This window comes from Zootoca vivipara, chromosome 7 (genome assembly GCF_965207765.1).
Source record: "Zootoca vivipara chromosome 7, rZooViv2.hap1.1, whole genome shotgun sequence".
NCBI classification, from domain to species: Eukaryota; Metazoa; Chordata; class Lepidosauria; order Squamata; family Lacertidae; genus Zootoca; species Zootoca vivipara.
The window spans coordinates 43,023,293-43,040,872 of record NC_142590.1 but is presented as its reverse complement, the minus strand read 5'-3'; the positions used below and the strand labels follow the sequence as shown (position 1 = coordinate 43,040,872).

Here is a 17,580-nt window from a genome sequence, read left to right as displayed (position 1 = left end):
CGTCTCCCTCTACCTGCTTTTTTCCAATAGTGTATAACAGCTTAAAATATCAAAGAGTTCTTAAGTTTAAGCAAGGGAACTCTAAAAAGGACCGAGCTACAGTTTATATCAACCGACTCTTCACATTTGCACACACTTTTTAAAACAACACGTGGAGCCCCCAATCCAGATCTGGACTGTGGTGCTGAATCAATGGGTTAATCTTTACTCCCTGTGTGGTGATCCCAATAGAAATCCCTCCCACAAAGCTATTTGCGCTATGAGACAATTTCAGGGTCACAACAATGATACTGGGAGAGGGGAGGGTTAACCCTCTTCTACTCATGCCACAAGGGATGTGGGTAGCCCTGTGGTCTAAACCACTCAGCCTCTTGGGCTTGCCAATTGGAAGGTCGGTGGTTCGAATCCCCGCAACGGGGTGAGCTCCCATTGCTCTCTCCCAGCTTCTGCCAACCTAGCAGTTCGAAAGCATACCAGTGCAAGTAGATAAATAGTACCGCTGTGGCGGGAAGGTAAACAGTGTTTCCATGCGCTCCGGCACTCATCACGGACCTCCGTGTGCCAGTGGCGATTTAGTCATGCTAGCCACGTGACCCGGAAAGCTGTCGGTATACAAACTCTGGCTCCCTCAGCCTGAAACCGAGATGAGTACCGCACCCCATGGTAGTCTTTGACTGGACTTAATCCATCCAGGGGTCCTTTACCTACCTTTTTTTTTTAATCCTTTACTCATGCCACAGTTCCAACCTGGATCAGGGCCCCACACTGCTATTTTTTTAAAAAACAACAACAACAACAACACTATGTACAAATGCAAAGATACACTCAATGTTTGGCCCCAAATATCCCCAACCTCTTCCTGGCTCACATAAATCATGACAGAAGTAAAATGAGAGTACAGTGGAACCTCGGATTACACACCACCCACCTTACGAATGCTTCAAGTAACGAGCTCCGCTAATGCGGAAGTAGATGCCCCTAGTTGCGAACTTTGCCCTGGGATGCAAGTGGAAGTTGCACGCCGGCGGCACAGCAGCAGCGGGAGGCTCCATTAGCGAAAGCACACCTCACGTTAAGAACAGTTTCGGCTTAAGAACGGACCTCTGGAATGAATTAAGTTCATAACCAGAGGTACCACTGTACAGGCAAGTCACAACCTATGCTTATTTCACTAATGCAATTAGAGCTTTGCGCAGATAGGTGGGAAAATAAATACATGGAGAGTGGCAGAAACCCAATCTTTATTTCCCCAACACACACCTGCGCAGAGACCTCCTGCCTGCAAGCACTTACTAGGCTTTGGAAAGGAGATGGGAGGACTCTAGGATGCTGTCAGAGCCCTTGTACAGCCTTCCACAAGCTGGGTAAGCAGCCCTCCAACTTGCAGGGGCCCCGGTTCCAGGGGTTCCTGACCAGGAATGTAACCCCCACGTAACACGACTTCTGATTTGCTGAGATTTGTATTAAGGTGAGGAAGTTTAATTCAATAAATGTTAGCCAAAATAAGAGGGAAAGTCTACAGAAAGGCTAGTAACTGCACTTCTTCTTAAAGTTTTTAATACTAAACAATCCATATGAAATTGAATGGCAGAGGGAAAGAACTAGTTATTATTCTTATCTTCCATGGTTCAGAGTATAAGATAAACAGGAACTTTATTTCATCTCATCTTTAGGGATAAATGTCCTTCTGAGAGTCTGGTATACGGGTATCTTAGTATCGGAATGTTATCCATGGATTCCCATGCAATTATGGGAAAAGCAGATCCCCAAAGTGTGGTCCTAAGGAGAAACATGTCTTTCCAGCCTCCTCCAACACGACTTACTTTGGGATCCTTAATACTTTTAATAGATTGCCAGGTTGACTCAGATGTAATTGATTCAATTTTAAATATTTACAAGGAAAAGAGCCCCCATCCTGTGAAGATAGATGCTTTTATTTTTTTTATTCTAAAGTGCAGCTAATTTAAGGCAAATTTGAAATATAAAATACATGTCTGTCAATATATACACACATATTCTAATTTGAAGACAAGTGCTTCCCTTATAAGGGAAATAAAAACTTTGAGCTAAAATTCTTAGTGCAATTTAAGGTGCAGCCCAGTTATCCAAAACCATGGCAGAATATAATCCTCTAAACCTCAATCCAGAGAAAATTTAGTTGCACCTATGTGCCCTCTACTTGTCAACAGAGTTTAGGCATTACCAAATAATCTCGGGATTAGAGGTTCAAAACTGAAAATCTGAGGTGTCTGTATCTCTTAAATTAAATCAAAAATTAGAAGCTTTCCATATTTTCCAAAGAACACAAAATTAAAACAGTGTCAACATGTACACTAAGTTAGCTGCAAAGATTAGTATATAATTCGGAAAGTGCCAAATGTAGCTTTTAACTTATCAGTTTTTCTTGTATAGCTACTGTAGTCCTTCAATACTGTTATTTATATATGTAGAGATACTATAAACCTAAAGCCACCCTTAGTTCCAGTAAGGAATACTTTTCATCTCCATCTGTATCAAATTCTTTAAAGCTCTGTGAATCATACACTGCAGATCCAACCAGTTTTTGCAGGTCTTCATAGGAGAGCTTGCCATCAGAGCCTTGGCTGATGGTCCTGAATAAATCCTGAAGGTCTGCAAGAAGTAACAAATAATTTTAAAGAACAGACAGTAGCTAAGAAGCATTAACACTTTCCTCCAGCAGCAGCAGCTTTTCCCACCAGACACACAAAATACACACTACGGTATATGGTCTATAATATACATTCCAATAGATAAAGAGCCAGTTTATTAAGCCAAGAACTACTAGCACTGGGTCCCCACAATCCTCCTTCCCTTGCGTGCCAATATTGCTGCTTCTATTGCCATTTGTTTAAACCAGTTTCTCATTACTAATCAGGATATGAAACCAGGTTGTTAGTCAAAATTCACCCGCTTTCCCAGTTCAGAGCTAACAGGAAACTGTGGCTTAAACACAGCACAGAAGATTATTTTCTCAGCATGTAAGGTAAGGAAGGGGGAGTGGTTACAGAGGGTAAGTGAGGCATGACTCATTCTCAGAGGAGACTCATTGACTCATGACTCATTCTACATGTGAACCAGCCCGAAAGAGAACCATTCTCTGTGGACATTTAAACAAAAGCAACATTGATTTGTTAAAATATTGAACGTCTCTCAACAGTTTGAACCAGAAACCTCAGATTTGCTTGAGAACATACAAAGTAAATTGTACTTCTGCCAAATAAATCCTGGTCAGTGTTTCAGTTCACCCTTTATCTCTTTTATACATCTTCACCACTGTTTTCTCTACTTTTGAACACTTATGGCTGAACAGCATGCAACTTGCAACTGCATGCTTTGGATATTTTAAAAATATCCAAAGAGCAATGTAAATAAAGGAAAGGGAATTAACCCTTTCTACTTGCATCACTTTCCAGGAGACAATAATATACCTCCCTTAAGTTCCCCATCTTTGCAGGCCTTTAAGCAGGCATAAATGTCTAATCTTAAGGATTCAGACTGGCTGCAATTGTGACGCTATTCTTGAGGTCTTGTTCCTGGCCACCTACTGCCATTTCAGACACTTAAAATTATCTTTTTACCCAGGCATGCATCGCTTTACACTTGTTTGCACTGCATTTGCTATTTTACTGCGCATTCACTCAGCTTGGAGAGGTCCTTTGGGATTGTTTATGCTACATTTGACAAATGTTCTCTAAGGTTCCTTCATCTCCAACCACATGTGGTTACCTTCTATGTTGGATATTCCAGGTAATGACAAGTCTCTTGGGTGTCTATTCCCCTCAAAACTGCTGCCAACTGATCTTGAAGAAAGTCTTGGAAGCTTTGTAGGCTTTGATGTAGTGCTCTGGAGTTTTCCTTCTGTCAAGAAATTTTACAGTAGTTGTTGCTAATTATCTGGCAAGAATAGGTGGAAGGCAATTATGCTTCACAAAGGGGGCTACATGAAGATGGTATCCAACATAATATGGCACTTTCAACACAGTAACACACCAGAGATGTCATTAGTGGAAAAATCAGTGCAGGTGGCAGCAACCTTTTTGGGCCAGTGGGCATCTATGAAATTTTGAAAAAGTGCCAGTCACAAAAGGATTTCCACATCCAAAAAACAGAAAAAGCAACAGGGCAAAGTGGTGCAGTCATGCGCCCCGCCCCTCAGCCTAAGGGGAAAGGCATCTACATCAGCTACCACTGCACTCTCTCATAAAGAAGCTCTTTGCACCTCTCCCCTTGTTCCAACTGGAGGGTGGGTGTCCAATTCTGGCATCCAATGTAACATGGGTATCTCTAAAGGGAGCATGGTCAATGTAGGAGAGATTGAGCCAGTGAAAACAGTGCAAACAGGAACTGAGCTGAAAGAGCAAACAGATACTAACGTATTGCAAATTTCAGAGCATATATTTACTGGTACTGGTGGATACATTGGTGCTTGTGGGTGTCACAGTGGTAACCCCAGACTGTAACACTTTATAGAAACTATCTTCCAATGAGGCAGAGGGCTTTCCCCTTTGAACATGGAAAATTAATGGACCAGTCTTTTCCAACTTGCTTCTTCTTGTGCATATTGAATGCAAAAGCACATTTCAAATTTATAACCTAGCCCAGGCATCCCCAAACTTCGGCCCTCCAGATGTTTTGGACTACAGTTCCCATCTTCCCCGACCACTGGTCCTGTTAGCTAGGGATCATGGGAGTTGTAGGCCAAAACATCTGGAGGGCCACAGTTTGGGGATGCCTGACGTAGCCTAACTGATGTGGCACATGTGTTTCTATGCTAGAGTATTAACTCAATAAGGCAAAGAGAAATATTTTGACTGATCATTTACTGTGGATTTTGACAAGATGATAGCTACCTTGCTTTTTCATTACAGCACAGTAAGAATGATATACATGTATAAATGCTTACTTGAATGATCAAAGCAGTTCATATGCTGAAAGTGATAGAACTGATAAATTTGGAACTGAATTGTACATGCCTAAATTGTTCCTGTTAAGAATGTGGTTCTGCTAATAGTTTTTTCCTTCCAAAGTAAGCACTTATATTTTTACACTTCTTGTTATTTGTCTTTCCATAAAGGATGAGCTATGGGAGGCTTTGGTCAGAAGCTCATAACTAGCGGCCAGCCATCAGATGTATTTCCACTCCTTTCAGCACCCTGTTTGCTCGTTTGTCCAAGTAACTGTAGTGCAAATGACTCATTATTAAATTAGCTAAAGCAGCAGTATAGTAATTTAGTGTAGGAAGTGAAACTACAGTATATGCAACATTCACCTTTTTTCAGTGCTTCAGATCGATCAGTTTCTGGTTTGCTTGACAGAGCGTTGATCAGCTGCAGCTTCTCTCTTAACATAGATACCTGAGAATCCCCGTTTTCTATATTCTGCAATACCAACAGAAATATGTCATGAAAAAACACTGCCAATTTCAGACTAAGTTGTAATAAACTGCAAGATTCCACAGATCTAAGTACTTGATCTATATGGAAGCATATGTTCTATAGAACCCCTGTGGCCTATTATGGTAGCCATAGGATTAGATAACAAGATGCTACAATACACTTTTTCCATAGACCAATAAGGCCAAAATAAAATAATAGTTTCACTTGCCCAGTAACCTGACAAAACAAGAACATATTCAATAGGACCAGTTTACTATAGCATTTTCTGTACTAGTGAGTACCTTATTTGTGAAAAATAAGATACTCTGCACCAACCAACTTCACCCAGCCAGCATTTAAATTGGTCATTTCCTTTTATCAAAAATCTGCATAACCTTGTTTTATCCTTCATAAGTTCTTATTACCTAGGAAGTTCTAGAGTGTCTTCTCTGGTGTGCGACAGACATGTAGCTTGCTTTTAAGAGCAAACCAGAGAGATCTCCAGCATATATAGTTTGATACATTGCAGAGAATAGATTTATTATATATTTCCAGAAATTTGAATCTGTACCATTTTGTATATTTCCTTAGTTGGAGTTTGTTATCACACCTTCCAGGCTTTATGGGTAAATTAGGGAAAGCAGGAAAAAACTGTGCAGTAATATGATATGGCTTGCTTTTAAACACTACTTCTGGTTTCCCTAGAATTATCTCCATGTCCTGTACCTTTTCAGTAGTAGTTTCATTCCTTGGTTCACTTTCTACTTTCACCGAGGTAGTTAAGTCACCCACCTGCAAAAAGCAAAACCAAAAGCAAGGCATATGTTTGTGTCTTCTTCTAAAATATAGTTTACCCTTAAGACATACAAGAGATGAACAGCCTGGGACTAGTCAGTGATCACAAAGATATTAAAATGTAGCTGTGTGAGTAAGCAACAAGACCTATTATTTGAACAACTGCATTGGAGAGAAAAGTTAATATGCAAGGCTCATCAGGAGATGCTGAGATCAGTGGGAGCTCAGACAGTCCTAGTCTGCAACTGGCACAACCCAGTGGCTATTTAAGCAAAAAGAGAAAGAAGTACACTGAGGTTGAAATAGCAGATCAATAAGGCTGCCACTGTATCAGTAATTACATTTTTAAAGGAAATAAACAACCAGCATGACTGTATAATAATTGTACCACAGGAACACACACACATAGCAGTGCTGCCAGAAAGGTGGAGTTGGAGATCCAATATGCTGAACAACCAAACTCTAATGAGAGTTACACATTTTAGTGCCAATGTCCAATACAACCTGGTCAATACAGCTTCTCCTAGCCTTCCTTCTACAGTTGCCATCTTAGGTGGCAATAGTATTATACAGTTTTCAGTCCTACATATGGCCAAGATTTCCAGCTTCATTATTTGAGATTTCTAATCCCCTAAAAACATTAAAGTATACATTCAACTATTACACTTGCTCTAGATGTTTGCCATTTCACCACAGTACTTCCACTCCAGTGTTTAAATTTTTAAAAAGTAATAGAATCACAGAGAAATATCATTTTGTCTAGTGCCCAACCAAGTTGCCATTCTGACAGCCAGTTCCCCCAGTTTCATCCCAATATGTCCCAAAATCTTGCAGAACATGGAAAGAGTGAGAAAACACAAAGTAGGCATGTAGAATCTGGCTTTGTCAACATTTCAGGCTACTTATTAACGTACAAGATTTTTCTAGGTGCAGTGTCTCAATGCATAGCCAGATGAGAGTAACTACACAAAATGCTGCAACAAACACTAACTGATTCAGGTAGGAGCTTACTTGCAATGCAAGCACCACTACTGCATCCATACAATCTTGCAATCCAGGTCCAATCCAACGCATGTCGACTCAGAAACAACTCCCTCTGACATAAATGGGGCTTACTTCCCAAGAAGTGTGTAGGACTGCAGTTTTAACTTTGTAATAAAACTGAAGCATAGTTCTCATAGACATTAAGAGTATAGCTGACCTTACTGTTCAAATTATCAGTCAACAAAAGCTGTACGAGCAAATTAGAAATTCAAGGTGACCAAGATCCACAGTAACACAGAAAGCATCACCGAAGATCCAACTGACAGCTCATATTGTTGCAGAAATTCATTAATTCAGTGCAAAGCTTGTGATAGAAGGAATCCAGATTATTAGAGAATGGCCACTTTCACTATAGTTAGCATTTATAACTCCACACACCAGGTGTGAATTGCAATTTCTTTTTGGAAAGTGTGGCTTTCCCAGTATCAGTTCAACCACTATGCAGCACAACTAATCCATATAGCATACAGCAAACATAACTGCTTTGCAAAATTTCGTTTCTCAAAAACCCACAATAGCTGGGCACTTACCATACCAAGGGTCAGGTTTTCTCTTTTTTCCAGTTTATTCACTGTCATATGATTTTCTAATGAAGCAACTCTCCAACTTAGATTACCAACTGTGGAGTCCATATTGAAAAGTTTTAAATCATTCTGTTTCTGGTACAACATTAGGGTAGAGTTAACCTCTTCTATAGAGGTATGCAGGTACTGGTTATCCTGTTCAACACAGAAACAATGTTACTACACTATTATAGAAACAGCAATAACTAAGAGTAAGCAGTTTATACCTATGCAATTGTCATTCATCTGCAGCTTGACTATGCTGGCTTACTCATAAGTAAATCCCTAAATTCAGCAAAGCATATTCCCGTGTCATTGGATGCAGCTCAAAGAGGGTTTAGAGCCACTTGACAAATCCTTAAATGAAGGCGGTCTGTTAGTTCTTTGAAAGTTGAAAGCTGGGTTTCAGCAACTACCCTCTGTGAAAACAGGTGTGCTAAATCACACAGGTCTTATGTTGTTTAATGCAAGCTGCCTTCAAAGAGTACAAAGTTTAACAGATCAAACAAAATAATTTGCCTACATGTTGTTTTAATACTACTGTGTTATTTACTATATTTTATTGACACCCTGGGTAAGAATCTTTAGAAGAGTGGTGCATTTATTTTATAATAAATACACTTTGCCAGTGTTTTGAAAGGCAGTCTGACAAGTGGGCATAGCAATTTACTACTCATAAATTAAGTTCTTAGCTAGGGCAAGTGACTAACCACAAAGCTAGGAGATCTACTTCAAGAACTGCCATGTTGTTGGCTGTTTTAACATTCATGATTTATTTCAAAGAAATTGTATGGTTTTCCTTTTTAACAAGCAAAGAAAGACGTACAGTATTGCTCAATTTCCAGAATTCACAGTTGGACAATAAATGAATTAAAATTAACTAAATTGCCTCAAAATAGTGTGTGCGCAAGCTTCTTAGTTCTCCAGAACTCCACATTGTGCTGGATGTTATGCAATTCAAGGGATTGAGGGAAGAGACTATTACACAGATCACAACCTAAAATTAATATCCAGCTTCCTATTACAAAGAGTGTCATACTCTCTTTTATTTCTGCTCTCTGCCTAGGAAACTGTATTTCACTAAAGGTTAGAGACAGACCTGAGCACTGCAGGGGGTTGGACACTAGATGATCCTTGTGGTTCCTTCCAACTCAATAATTCTATGATTCTATGAAGTCCTATTCAGTATAGATCCTCTGAAATTAATGACCACGACACCAATTTCAATGAGTCTACTCAGAGTATAACTAATCTTAAATATCGACCCATGTTTCCTGAAAATAGAGGCTGACTGTTTCTTCGTTGTCCCAGAATCCTAGTTTAAACTAGTTCTACAGAAATCTTGAAACACTGATTTGCAAAGCATCTAAAGCAGCAAGCAAGCTGTACCTGTTTACAAAAGTCTGTCAGGTTCTTCTCACTTATTTGGGGGGTTGGAGAGGAGGGAAATGAAGGCAGCTGCTTTCCTCTAACATCTTCTGCAAGTTCACTCTATGAAAAGCAGTAAAAATGAATTTTTCAAACCAGTTATTTAAACTTTGAACATGGGAACCAAGCTTTCACAAATACAATACTAGGAAGACAGAGTGTAGCAGAATGCGATATACACAAATATACTGGTGCTCCATGTAAATGTATTTAAGAGATTCAAAACAAATAAACAAGTGCAATGATACAAGTATTGTATGGATGGAAAGCAGTTAGGAAACATGGGAGATATGTGATGCTCCCTCAATATGCACAATTACTCAAAAGGTTCTTGTTATAATGAAAGTCGTATTTGCTTGCCTTGCTTGATTTAAGAAATAGTACAAGGAGCATATGAAGAGGGTGGATTAGGAAAGTCAATTGAGGCCAGACACCCAATCCCCTATTAATTGGGCATCAATCATTAACTTATTTACATCCTCAAAGATGACCAATATTTACAAATTTGTTTATAGTATCTAGGAATCAGATTAATACAAGTCCTTACCATTTCATTTTGGAGTGTCTCTATAGTTTTCTTATGTTCTTCAATTGCTGCCTGCATACTCTCAACATCATGATGAACACTAGTTACTGTGCTACCTATAGTAGCAACACTCTGGAAAAAAAAACCCAATCATAATCTTGTAGTATCAGTGGTATATTAAAAAGTGTGAGACTCAAATGTATTAATTCCAGAAATGTAGTTAATAAATAATAATAATAACCACCACACTTCACATAAGATCCCAAGGCAGGTTACATTTAGAAACTTGTAATATAATACAATAATGCAAACACAAACATGCAACCCCAACCCAAAATACCAAGCAATACAATACAAATAATCCTTATAACCTTAGAAAAAACCACGAGAGAGTCATACTGAACAAACTGCGCACATCCTGACAATGTGACCCAGTACAGCATTATCATTTCCCACCTACATACTTCCTACAAGTGATTAACACCATTGTACACTCAGAGCAGTGGTTCAAAAACTCTGATTCAAAATACTTTTGTAGCTTGCAGAATTTGATAAACACAATATACTTGATGTAGTACATACTTTCTGAAGCTCTTCTACTGTGACAGGAAGATTAATCAAATCAGAAGCAGATTTAATGTTCGTTTTGAGGTGATTTACAGCCGACATCAACAAAGAAATCTAAAACCAAAGGAAGATGTTATTTCATTCTCTCTCAGAGTAGAGGTTACAGATAAATCATTTAAACATAAATGGCACAACACCTGATATTGAGAAGCCTCTTGAGTCTGTACTACATACAACTAGCACAACCATGGTAACACTTTGCTCAGAATCTACTGATGGATTCATCTTCAGTCAGTATCAGTCTACCGATTAAGCAAGTTGCTAGCTCCTTGCTAACTTGTATTTTATATAAAAACATTAAGCACCATTAACTCTTCAATCATAAGAGAAGTGGGGTACAAGGAAACATTTCCCAACTACTGAAATACACTAAACAGACAAAAATTCAAAAAACACACACTTCCTTCCCAGCTTTTAGTCATTGAACATTCTTTTAAAAATTTAGGAACAATCCAGTTGTGCAGAGACTTTCTATGTTTACTCCTTCCATGAGAATGCTTCTCAGTTTCCTTTTGAATATGATTTGTTGAAACAAGCTAGTTTCATAACCAATGATTTGCAGTTGCCTTGTTTCAAGCAAACAACAAAGATTAACAAGTCAAGTTCAAATGAAGTGGAAGTAAAATTTCTTATTTCCTTTTAGCAGCAGCACAAAAGAAAGAGGGAGAGGGCAGCATGCTTGTTACTGTCACAATAAACCATGGTTTTGTCAGAACTCAAGCTAAGCCAATGGCCACAACTGCACATAAACACTTAAACTATGCAGTATTTAGAAAGCCATACTGGCCACAAGCCACATGCTGGAGCATGCAGCTTATGCCCTGCTGCTTTGCACAAACACATGAATAAACCACAAAGTCAATAGCTTTGAGTGACATCTGAACATGAAATCATCTTTTCTTCTCCTAACAAATGACCACTTTAGCCAGTCTTAAATCATAGCTTGTTGGTGACTTAGTTACTATGGTTTGTCAGGGAGAAAGCAAACCATGGCCCCAACTTCGGTAATTATTGCAACCTACCTATATTATGGCTTGTTTACTTGCTTACACAAAGGAGAAGTGAAGCAGGAGCCCTTGGGTTGCATGAACCAGTACACAACTAATGTACTGTGTGGCTTATGGAACCATACTTTATGGCTTAGCATTATGTACTAACACAGACAGTAAAAATAATGGATTAATAACTTTTACCAATTTGAAAAATGTCAACATACACGTTGACCCAGAATGTTGCTCTTCATTAACAGTAATATCAATAACAGCAAATGGCTCAACTAAGATATTATAAAACATACAGTGGTACCTCAGGTTACGTACCTGATTCATTCCGGGGTGTGGTTCGTAACCCAAAAATTATGTAACCAGAACGAGCGTGAAAGCGCGCTTCTGCGCATGCACTTCTGTGCAGAATGCTTCTGCACATGCGCACACGGCAAACCCAGAAATAAATGCTTCTGGATCTGCCGAGTACGTAACCCGAGGTACGACTATTTTAAATGGCTTAGATCAGGGGTCAGCAACCTTTTTCAGCCGTGGGCCGGTCTACTGTCCCCCAGACCATGTGGTGGTGGTGGGGGGAATGAACGAATTCCTATGCCCCACAAATAACCCAGAGATGCATTTTAAATAAAAGCACACATTCTGCTCATGTAAAAACACCAGGCAGGCCCCACAAATAACCCAGAGATGCATTTTAAATAAAAGGACAAATTCTACTCATGTAAAAACACACCGATTCCCGGACTGGCCAGATTAAGGCATTTGGGCCGCATCCAGCCCACGGGCCTTAGGCTGCCTACCCCTGGCTTAGATTATAACTTTACTTGAATGGTCACTTACTTTACCTGTTTGCTTATTTCAGTGATGTTTACCCATATTTTGCTTAATCCCGTATCTCCATTCTCAATCTTTTCCAGTTCCTTTTGTTTATTAAGCAGATCTTCAGTCAATCTAGGAATTTCTTGGAATGAGGTTTTTTGATTAGACTCCACTAAAACACAAAGTCAGAAGCAATAGTTATCCATCAACACCAAGATCTGAGAACACAAGCAGAAATTCTTTAATAGGTATGCCTTCATTGCTTTGTAATTTGGGATTGAATTCTAAACATATTATGTAAAATCTGCATTGATTTTAGCAAAGCTTCCACACTGTGCATTTAGGAACAAAGAGTAAGCTAAACAAAGTTGTAGATTGACATATATGAAAGACATCATATAATGTATTGCAGGAACCAACTTCCTGTAATCTGTGACTGCTCTTAAGAGAAGTTGAATTAAATAGGCAGTTTATTCTTGTAATGAAAATTAGTTATATACACTAATGACTAAATAACCATTGGAATTGTTTTGATGAACAGACAATACAATGCTAAGGTAACTATTAGTAATCTTCATTGAATTCCATTTTTACTCAATCATTGTTATGTCCGTACGACTTCAGCTGTGTCATATGCTTCAGGTGCTTGTACATTTGTTTATTATTAATTGCATTTCTACCCCACCTTTCCTCCAAGGAGCTCAAGGTGGCATGTATAGTCCCTCCCCAATTTTTATCCTCACAACAACCCTGTGATGTAGGTTATGCTGAGAGACTGTGACTGGCCCAAGATCACCCAGCGAGCTTCATGGCCAAGCAGAGATTCAAACTCTTGTCTCCCAGGTTCTACTCCAACACACTAACCACTATACCATAGTGGCTGTTGGAAGAGCACGATGCTGAATTTCACCCACTAAGTATAATGGGACTCCCACTACCACTGTATGAAGTGTATATAAAATAATAAAACCTCTTTCTTTCAAGTTTCAAATATGCTTCCGAGCATGTTCTCCTTAGTAATTTTCTTTCATAACAGAGTTATGCCATTAAACTTAACAGTCTGTTAATATCTAGAAACATAGTTTTATTTAAGAATATTTTTATTATATTTTTTCCATAAATATGTGTACTATCCGTGTTTCATTAAAAAAATCAAGGCAGCTTACAACTGACAAAATCTAAAACCACCAGTTATCACATTTACTCTTTTTCTTAATTGCCTGCATAAGCCTAGTGACATAAAAGGTGTTCAGCAAAAGTTAAAAGACAAAGCAGATGTCTGCTGAATCTCAACCAGAACAGCATTTCGCAGGACTGGGCCAAAGATGCTGAAAGCGTGGTTTACTGGCTACATAATTTGAACCTCAGTGACTCAAAGGATAACCAGCAATGCTCCTACAGATCATATCACTGATTGAGCTAGGATATAAGGGTTCAGGCAGTCACTAAAGTACCCTTGGACTTAAGTTGCCCAGAGCTTTGTAGATTAATACAACAACCTTAGATCGATGGACCTTGGACATAGCTCGGTAAAATGAAATAAAATTGAATTCTGAATGGCTGTCAAAACTTACAAGATTGGATAGAACTATTTAAAGCTTTTAGAACAAACACCATAAAGCTATTTTTAAGTACACTGTGTTTTTAATTTTTTTCAGTAGAGAATTCTTTTCTTAATAGAGACAAATACAGCTGAGAAATGCAGTAATTGCTCAGCCTACATAAAAAACTGTCATACTCAACACAGTACATTTTCAAGACAGTTCATTAACAGACATAAAACCAAGTAACCTATTTGAAGAATGAATAGCACTTTGAAGATTAAGCTCTATAGTGATGGGTGACCTGAAAGTGTCATGATAAAAAACAAGATAGTATTTCACCATTGCCATTGGTGGTTTTCCTCCTGGAAACGCACCAATTAATTGTGAAATCCTCTCCCCTACAGAGTTGGGTCAACAGCAAAAGTGGTTTGTTATATGCCAGTATAGTCTCACAAATCACCTGGAGCAAGTATCCAGGTATATATATAAATTATGATATATCAAAAAGGCAAATCATAGTGCTGTGATTATCAATACATATATGTATACCTTCCAAGATTTTCTTAAAAGCATCAACAGCTTTTAAGAAAAGCACTTCCTCCAAAGTAATTCCCTCCACCTCATGATACTAGCCTTCCTTAATTTCTGTATGACAATTTCTATCTCATACTTCTAGTAAAATTAGCAAGGCGCCAAATCTTTATGGATCTTTCCTGTTTACAATTACCATCAGATGACACAGATGTGAGCTTGTCTACCCACTGCCATCCACAAGACAAAGCAGCTGCAATTTTTCAGGATACTTTAGCAACTCAGGCTTTCAAAACATTCTTGAGTACTTGAATTTTTTGAACACATTCACCAAGGATCACAGAAATCTAATTACATGATTTGTAAGCATTAAATAGTTCAAATCAGACATATGCCAATAAATACGGTTTCCGCCTTCTAAAAATACATGTATGGCCATGTGTTTTCAATCACCTGTGGCTTACAGAGGATGGTAAAATATTTGTTACAATACCTAGTAACAGAGTTATAATATTTTGTACACAAAAGACCATTTGTCATCATGTTTGCTTCATATTGAAACAGACTATAAATAGTGTTTTGGCAATTACCAGCTATATAAGACTTTGTCCCACATCCCACAAGTTATAATAAAGAAAGAGAAAACCAAAGATCAGTACTTACTAGTTCGAAACCGCTCCTTTAATTCATCCAGGTCTTCCTTGAGAGCAACCTGCATCCATACCAAGCCAACACAAGCTACCACACAAGCAGCCAAAATGACAAAAGCACATAATGGGTAGCAAAGCTTGCAGCATCGCAGGTAGTCACCCCTAAATAAATAAATAAATGGTTCAGCTACATCACAAATATCACACAAAATTGGAACTTACATTGTATTCAATATTAATGCAATATATCATTCTCTCACAATCCAATCCAAAACAGCTAGATAAACTCAAAACTAGTTTATTATTCAAGGGCCTTCACCTAAATCCCTTGACCAGAGATTGTTATTAATTCTTGACTGTAGGAATTCCATTAATTATTCAATATCTAGTAATCCCAGTTCTTGCTGATATTTTATCTTTTTATACCAATGTTCAAGGAAGAATACTTGTCATGATGTTCTAGATTAGTATCCTAATCCAACAATAGAAACATGCACACAAAAGCTGGCAAAAGGGTACTTGCACAGAATAGCACTGGATCAGGATATCTAGCACTCTGTACATTTCCCTGGTCTTAACGTCAATTACAAATCACCACAACCAGGTGGTTTTTTGGGGAAAGTTTATAGTCAAATTTGAAGTATTGTAAGAACTATTTCTGTTTTAATAAGCTTGAAGGAATTTGATCTTATTTCACAATGACCCGCAAAGCTGAATTTAGGGATGAGTCTTATTAGAACTGGTGCGGGGAACCTTTGGCCTTCCAGATGTTGCTGAACTACAACTCCTGTCATGTTTGCTGGGGCTGACAGGAGTTGTAGGTCAACCACATTTAAAGGGCCAAAGGCTCCCCACATCTGTATTTGGGATTCCTATTTCCAAAAATCAAACAGAATCTTGTTTTACAATAAACTGTGCTGAAGACAATACATCAAATTGTCATTGACCAGTAGAAAGTACACCAAAGACCATAGGAAAGGCATTAACCAGAGGTACAGATCAATCAAGATCAAATGTATTAAAGCATGGTTATGAGCACCAAAAGCTATATTTGGGAGATTTATATTTGGTGTGCTCTGGTCCATGGGGTCACAAAGAGTCAGAAACGACTAAACAACAACAAGCTTAGCAGAACAGTCCCTGGGCTCCTTCAGGAAGAAGTGTGGGATATAAATTGAATAAATGAAATAAACAAAAATGACAATAACCAAGCAAAAAGAATGGCACTAGTATTCCCACCCACACCTGGGCTTAGTGCAAGAGCAACAAGTTATACCAGAAACACACCCAACTATTCATGTCACAGCTTCCCTCTCAGAACAAAAACTCACTGGTTGTTAACAATCTGCTCCAAATCCTCAGTAGCCTTAACTCATTTTCAACCCCAGCACACCCAAATGTTACCCACCCAGTCACCAACTTTCCATCTCAGCTGCAATCATGTCAACCTTACACTCCCAACGCCCCAACCCCGCTTTCCTCCCAGCATACTCCCGACGGTGCCTTCTAAACCTACAGTCACGTATCAACTCTTCCACATGCACCTCAACCCCCTCCCTTCACCCCTACCCACCCAACCCACTCTGGAGCCCCAAATCCCGCACGGGGTAGCCCCGCGACCAATAACACATCGTATCTAAAACTCTATTCCACACTCCTTTTGCGTAGATCCTGCCCCTCTCGTCCTGCCCGAGCTACGCCTGACTCTCCATGGACCGAGGTCCCTCGCCCTCTCCTCCCCAAGCGCAGCCCCTCCCCGCTTCTCTCGCGGGCCTCACTTGGAAAAGCGGGAGCGGGCGCCCGGGAGCCCGAAGCCGTCCCCGAACTCCGGGCCGGAAGAACTGCTGCTGCTGCTCTCGGCGGACTCGGTGCGGAGGAGCCGGTGGCCCGAGGCAGAGCCTTTCCTCGGGTGTCTCTTTTTGCGCCCGCCGCCGCCGCCGCTCCCGCTCCCCCGGTCCCCATTCCCGCCGCCCAGTCCGATGAGAGCGTTGAGCTCCTTGCGCTTCTTCATCCTTTTCTGCTGGGCCGGGACAGGACCCGGGGAAGCCGGGCAGCAGCGCAACCCGGGAGGGGCTCCCAACTCCGGGCCACGGCTCGCCAGCTTCAGCGTCTCGGAGGTTTCCCCGACCGCCCTAGAGCAGCCTCAGCGGGGCTGGCGCGGCACCCTCAGACGCCGGCGGTGCCGTTGCTCCTCTTTCTTATCGGCTGCTCCTCCCGCCACAACCGCCCGACCCATGGCAGCTGAGCGAGCGCAGCTTCCTCCTTGCCCTCAGCGCCTGCCGGCCAATACGAGGCGCTGCCATTGGCTGAAAAAGGTTGAGGACGCTGACTGGACGGCTTTGCTCTGGCGCCTACCAGCATCGGCCGCTCCTATTGGACAAAAGGGCAACTCCTCTTCGCCTGTCACGCCGCTCTCAACCGTAGATGTATTCAGGGATTCTCATTGGCTAGTGAGCCAGTTAATGTCAGCCCACAGCGAGAACGTACGGAAATGATTAAAGGGCCAGTACTGTATATAGCTTTGGGGTATTAGGTCAGTTTTAAGTACAGTGATGACCGAAACGTACTAAGCAGCTTCCGGTCGGAAAGTGAGACGGCCGTTGATGTAGATGCACTTGGGGCTCAGAGTCGGTCTCCTTGAATCTCACTGGAGCAG

The 17,580-nt window shown here is 40.2% G+C and overlaps 1 protein-coding gene across 2 annotated transcripts; it reads right to left on the bottom strand.

Moving 5' to 3' along the window:
- Window positions 1-1,913: 1,913 nt before the first annotated feature.
- On the bottom strand, window positions 1,914-17,202 carry EFCAB14 (EF-hand calcium binding domain 14). Of its 2 annotated transcripts, none has more exons than XM_035121275.3 (11): window positions 16,703-17,202; window positions 14,938-15,086; window positions 12,226-12,371; window positions 10,335-10,433; window positions 9,774-9,884; window positions 9,188-9,289; window positions 7,766-7,954; window positions 6,123-6,188; window positions 5,291-5,399; window positions 3,748-3,879; window positions 1,914-2,631 (listed from the first exon to the last, which is right to left on the bottom strand). In XM_035121275.3, exons 1-11 carry the CDS (start codon window positions 16,933-16,935, stop codon window positions 2,456-2,458), a joined length of 1,512 nt encoding a protein of 503 aa, XP_034977166.3. In that variant the 5' UTR covers window positions 16,936-17,202; the 3' UTR covers window positions 1,914-2,455. The 2 variants fall into 2 exon arrangements, with proteins under 2 accessions (XP_034977166.3, XP_034977167.3); XM_035121276.3 differs by having other exon boundaries at window positions 3,748-3,876.
- Window positions 17,203-17,580: the final 378 nt, after the last annotated feature.

What these genes read in the sequence shown, in the direction of transcription:
- EFCAB14 (XM_035121275.3), bottom strand. Translation starts at nt 16,935, where the DNA reads ATGAAGAAGCGCAAGGAGCTCAACGCTCTCATCGGACTGGGCGGCGGG. An exon ending in TCACTGAAATAAGCAAACAG is followed by an intron (nt 10,434 to 12,225) that starts GTAAAGTAAGTG and finishes CTTTGGTTTTAG; the next exon opens with ATTTCTTTGTTGATGTCGGC. An exon ending in AAAACCTGACCCTTGGTATG is followed by an intron (nt 6,189 to 7,765) that starts GTAAGTGCCCAG and finishes TGCTTTTTGCAG; the next exon opens with GTGGGTGACTTAACTACCTC.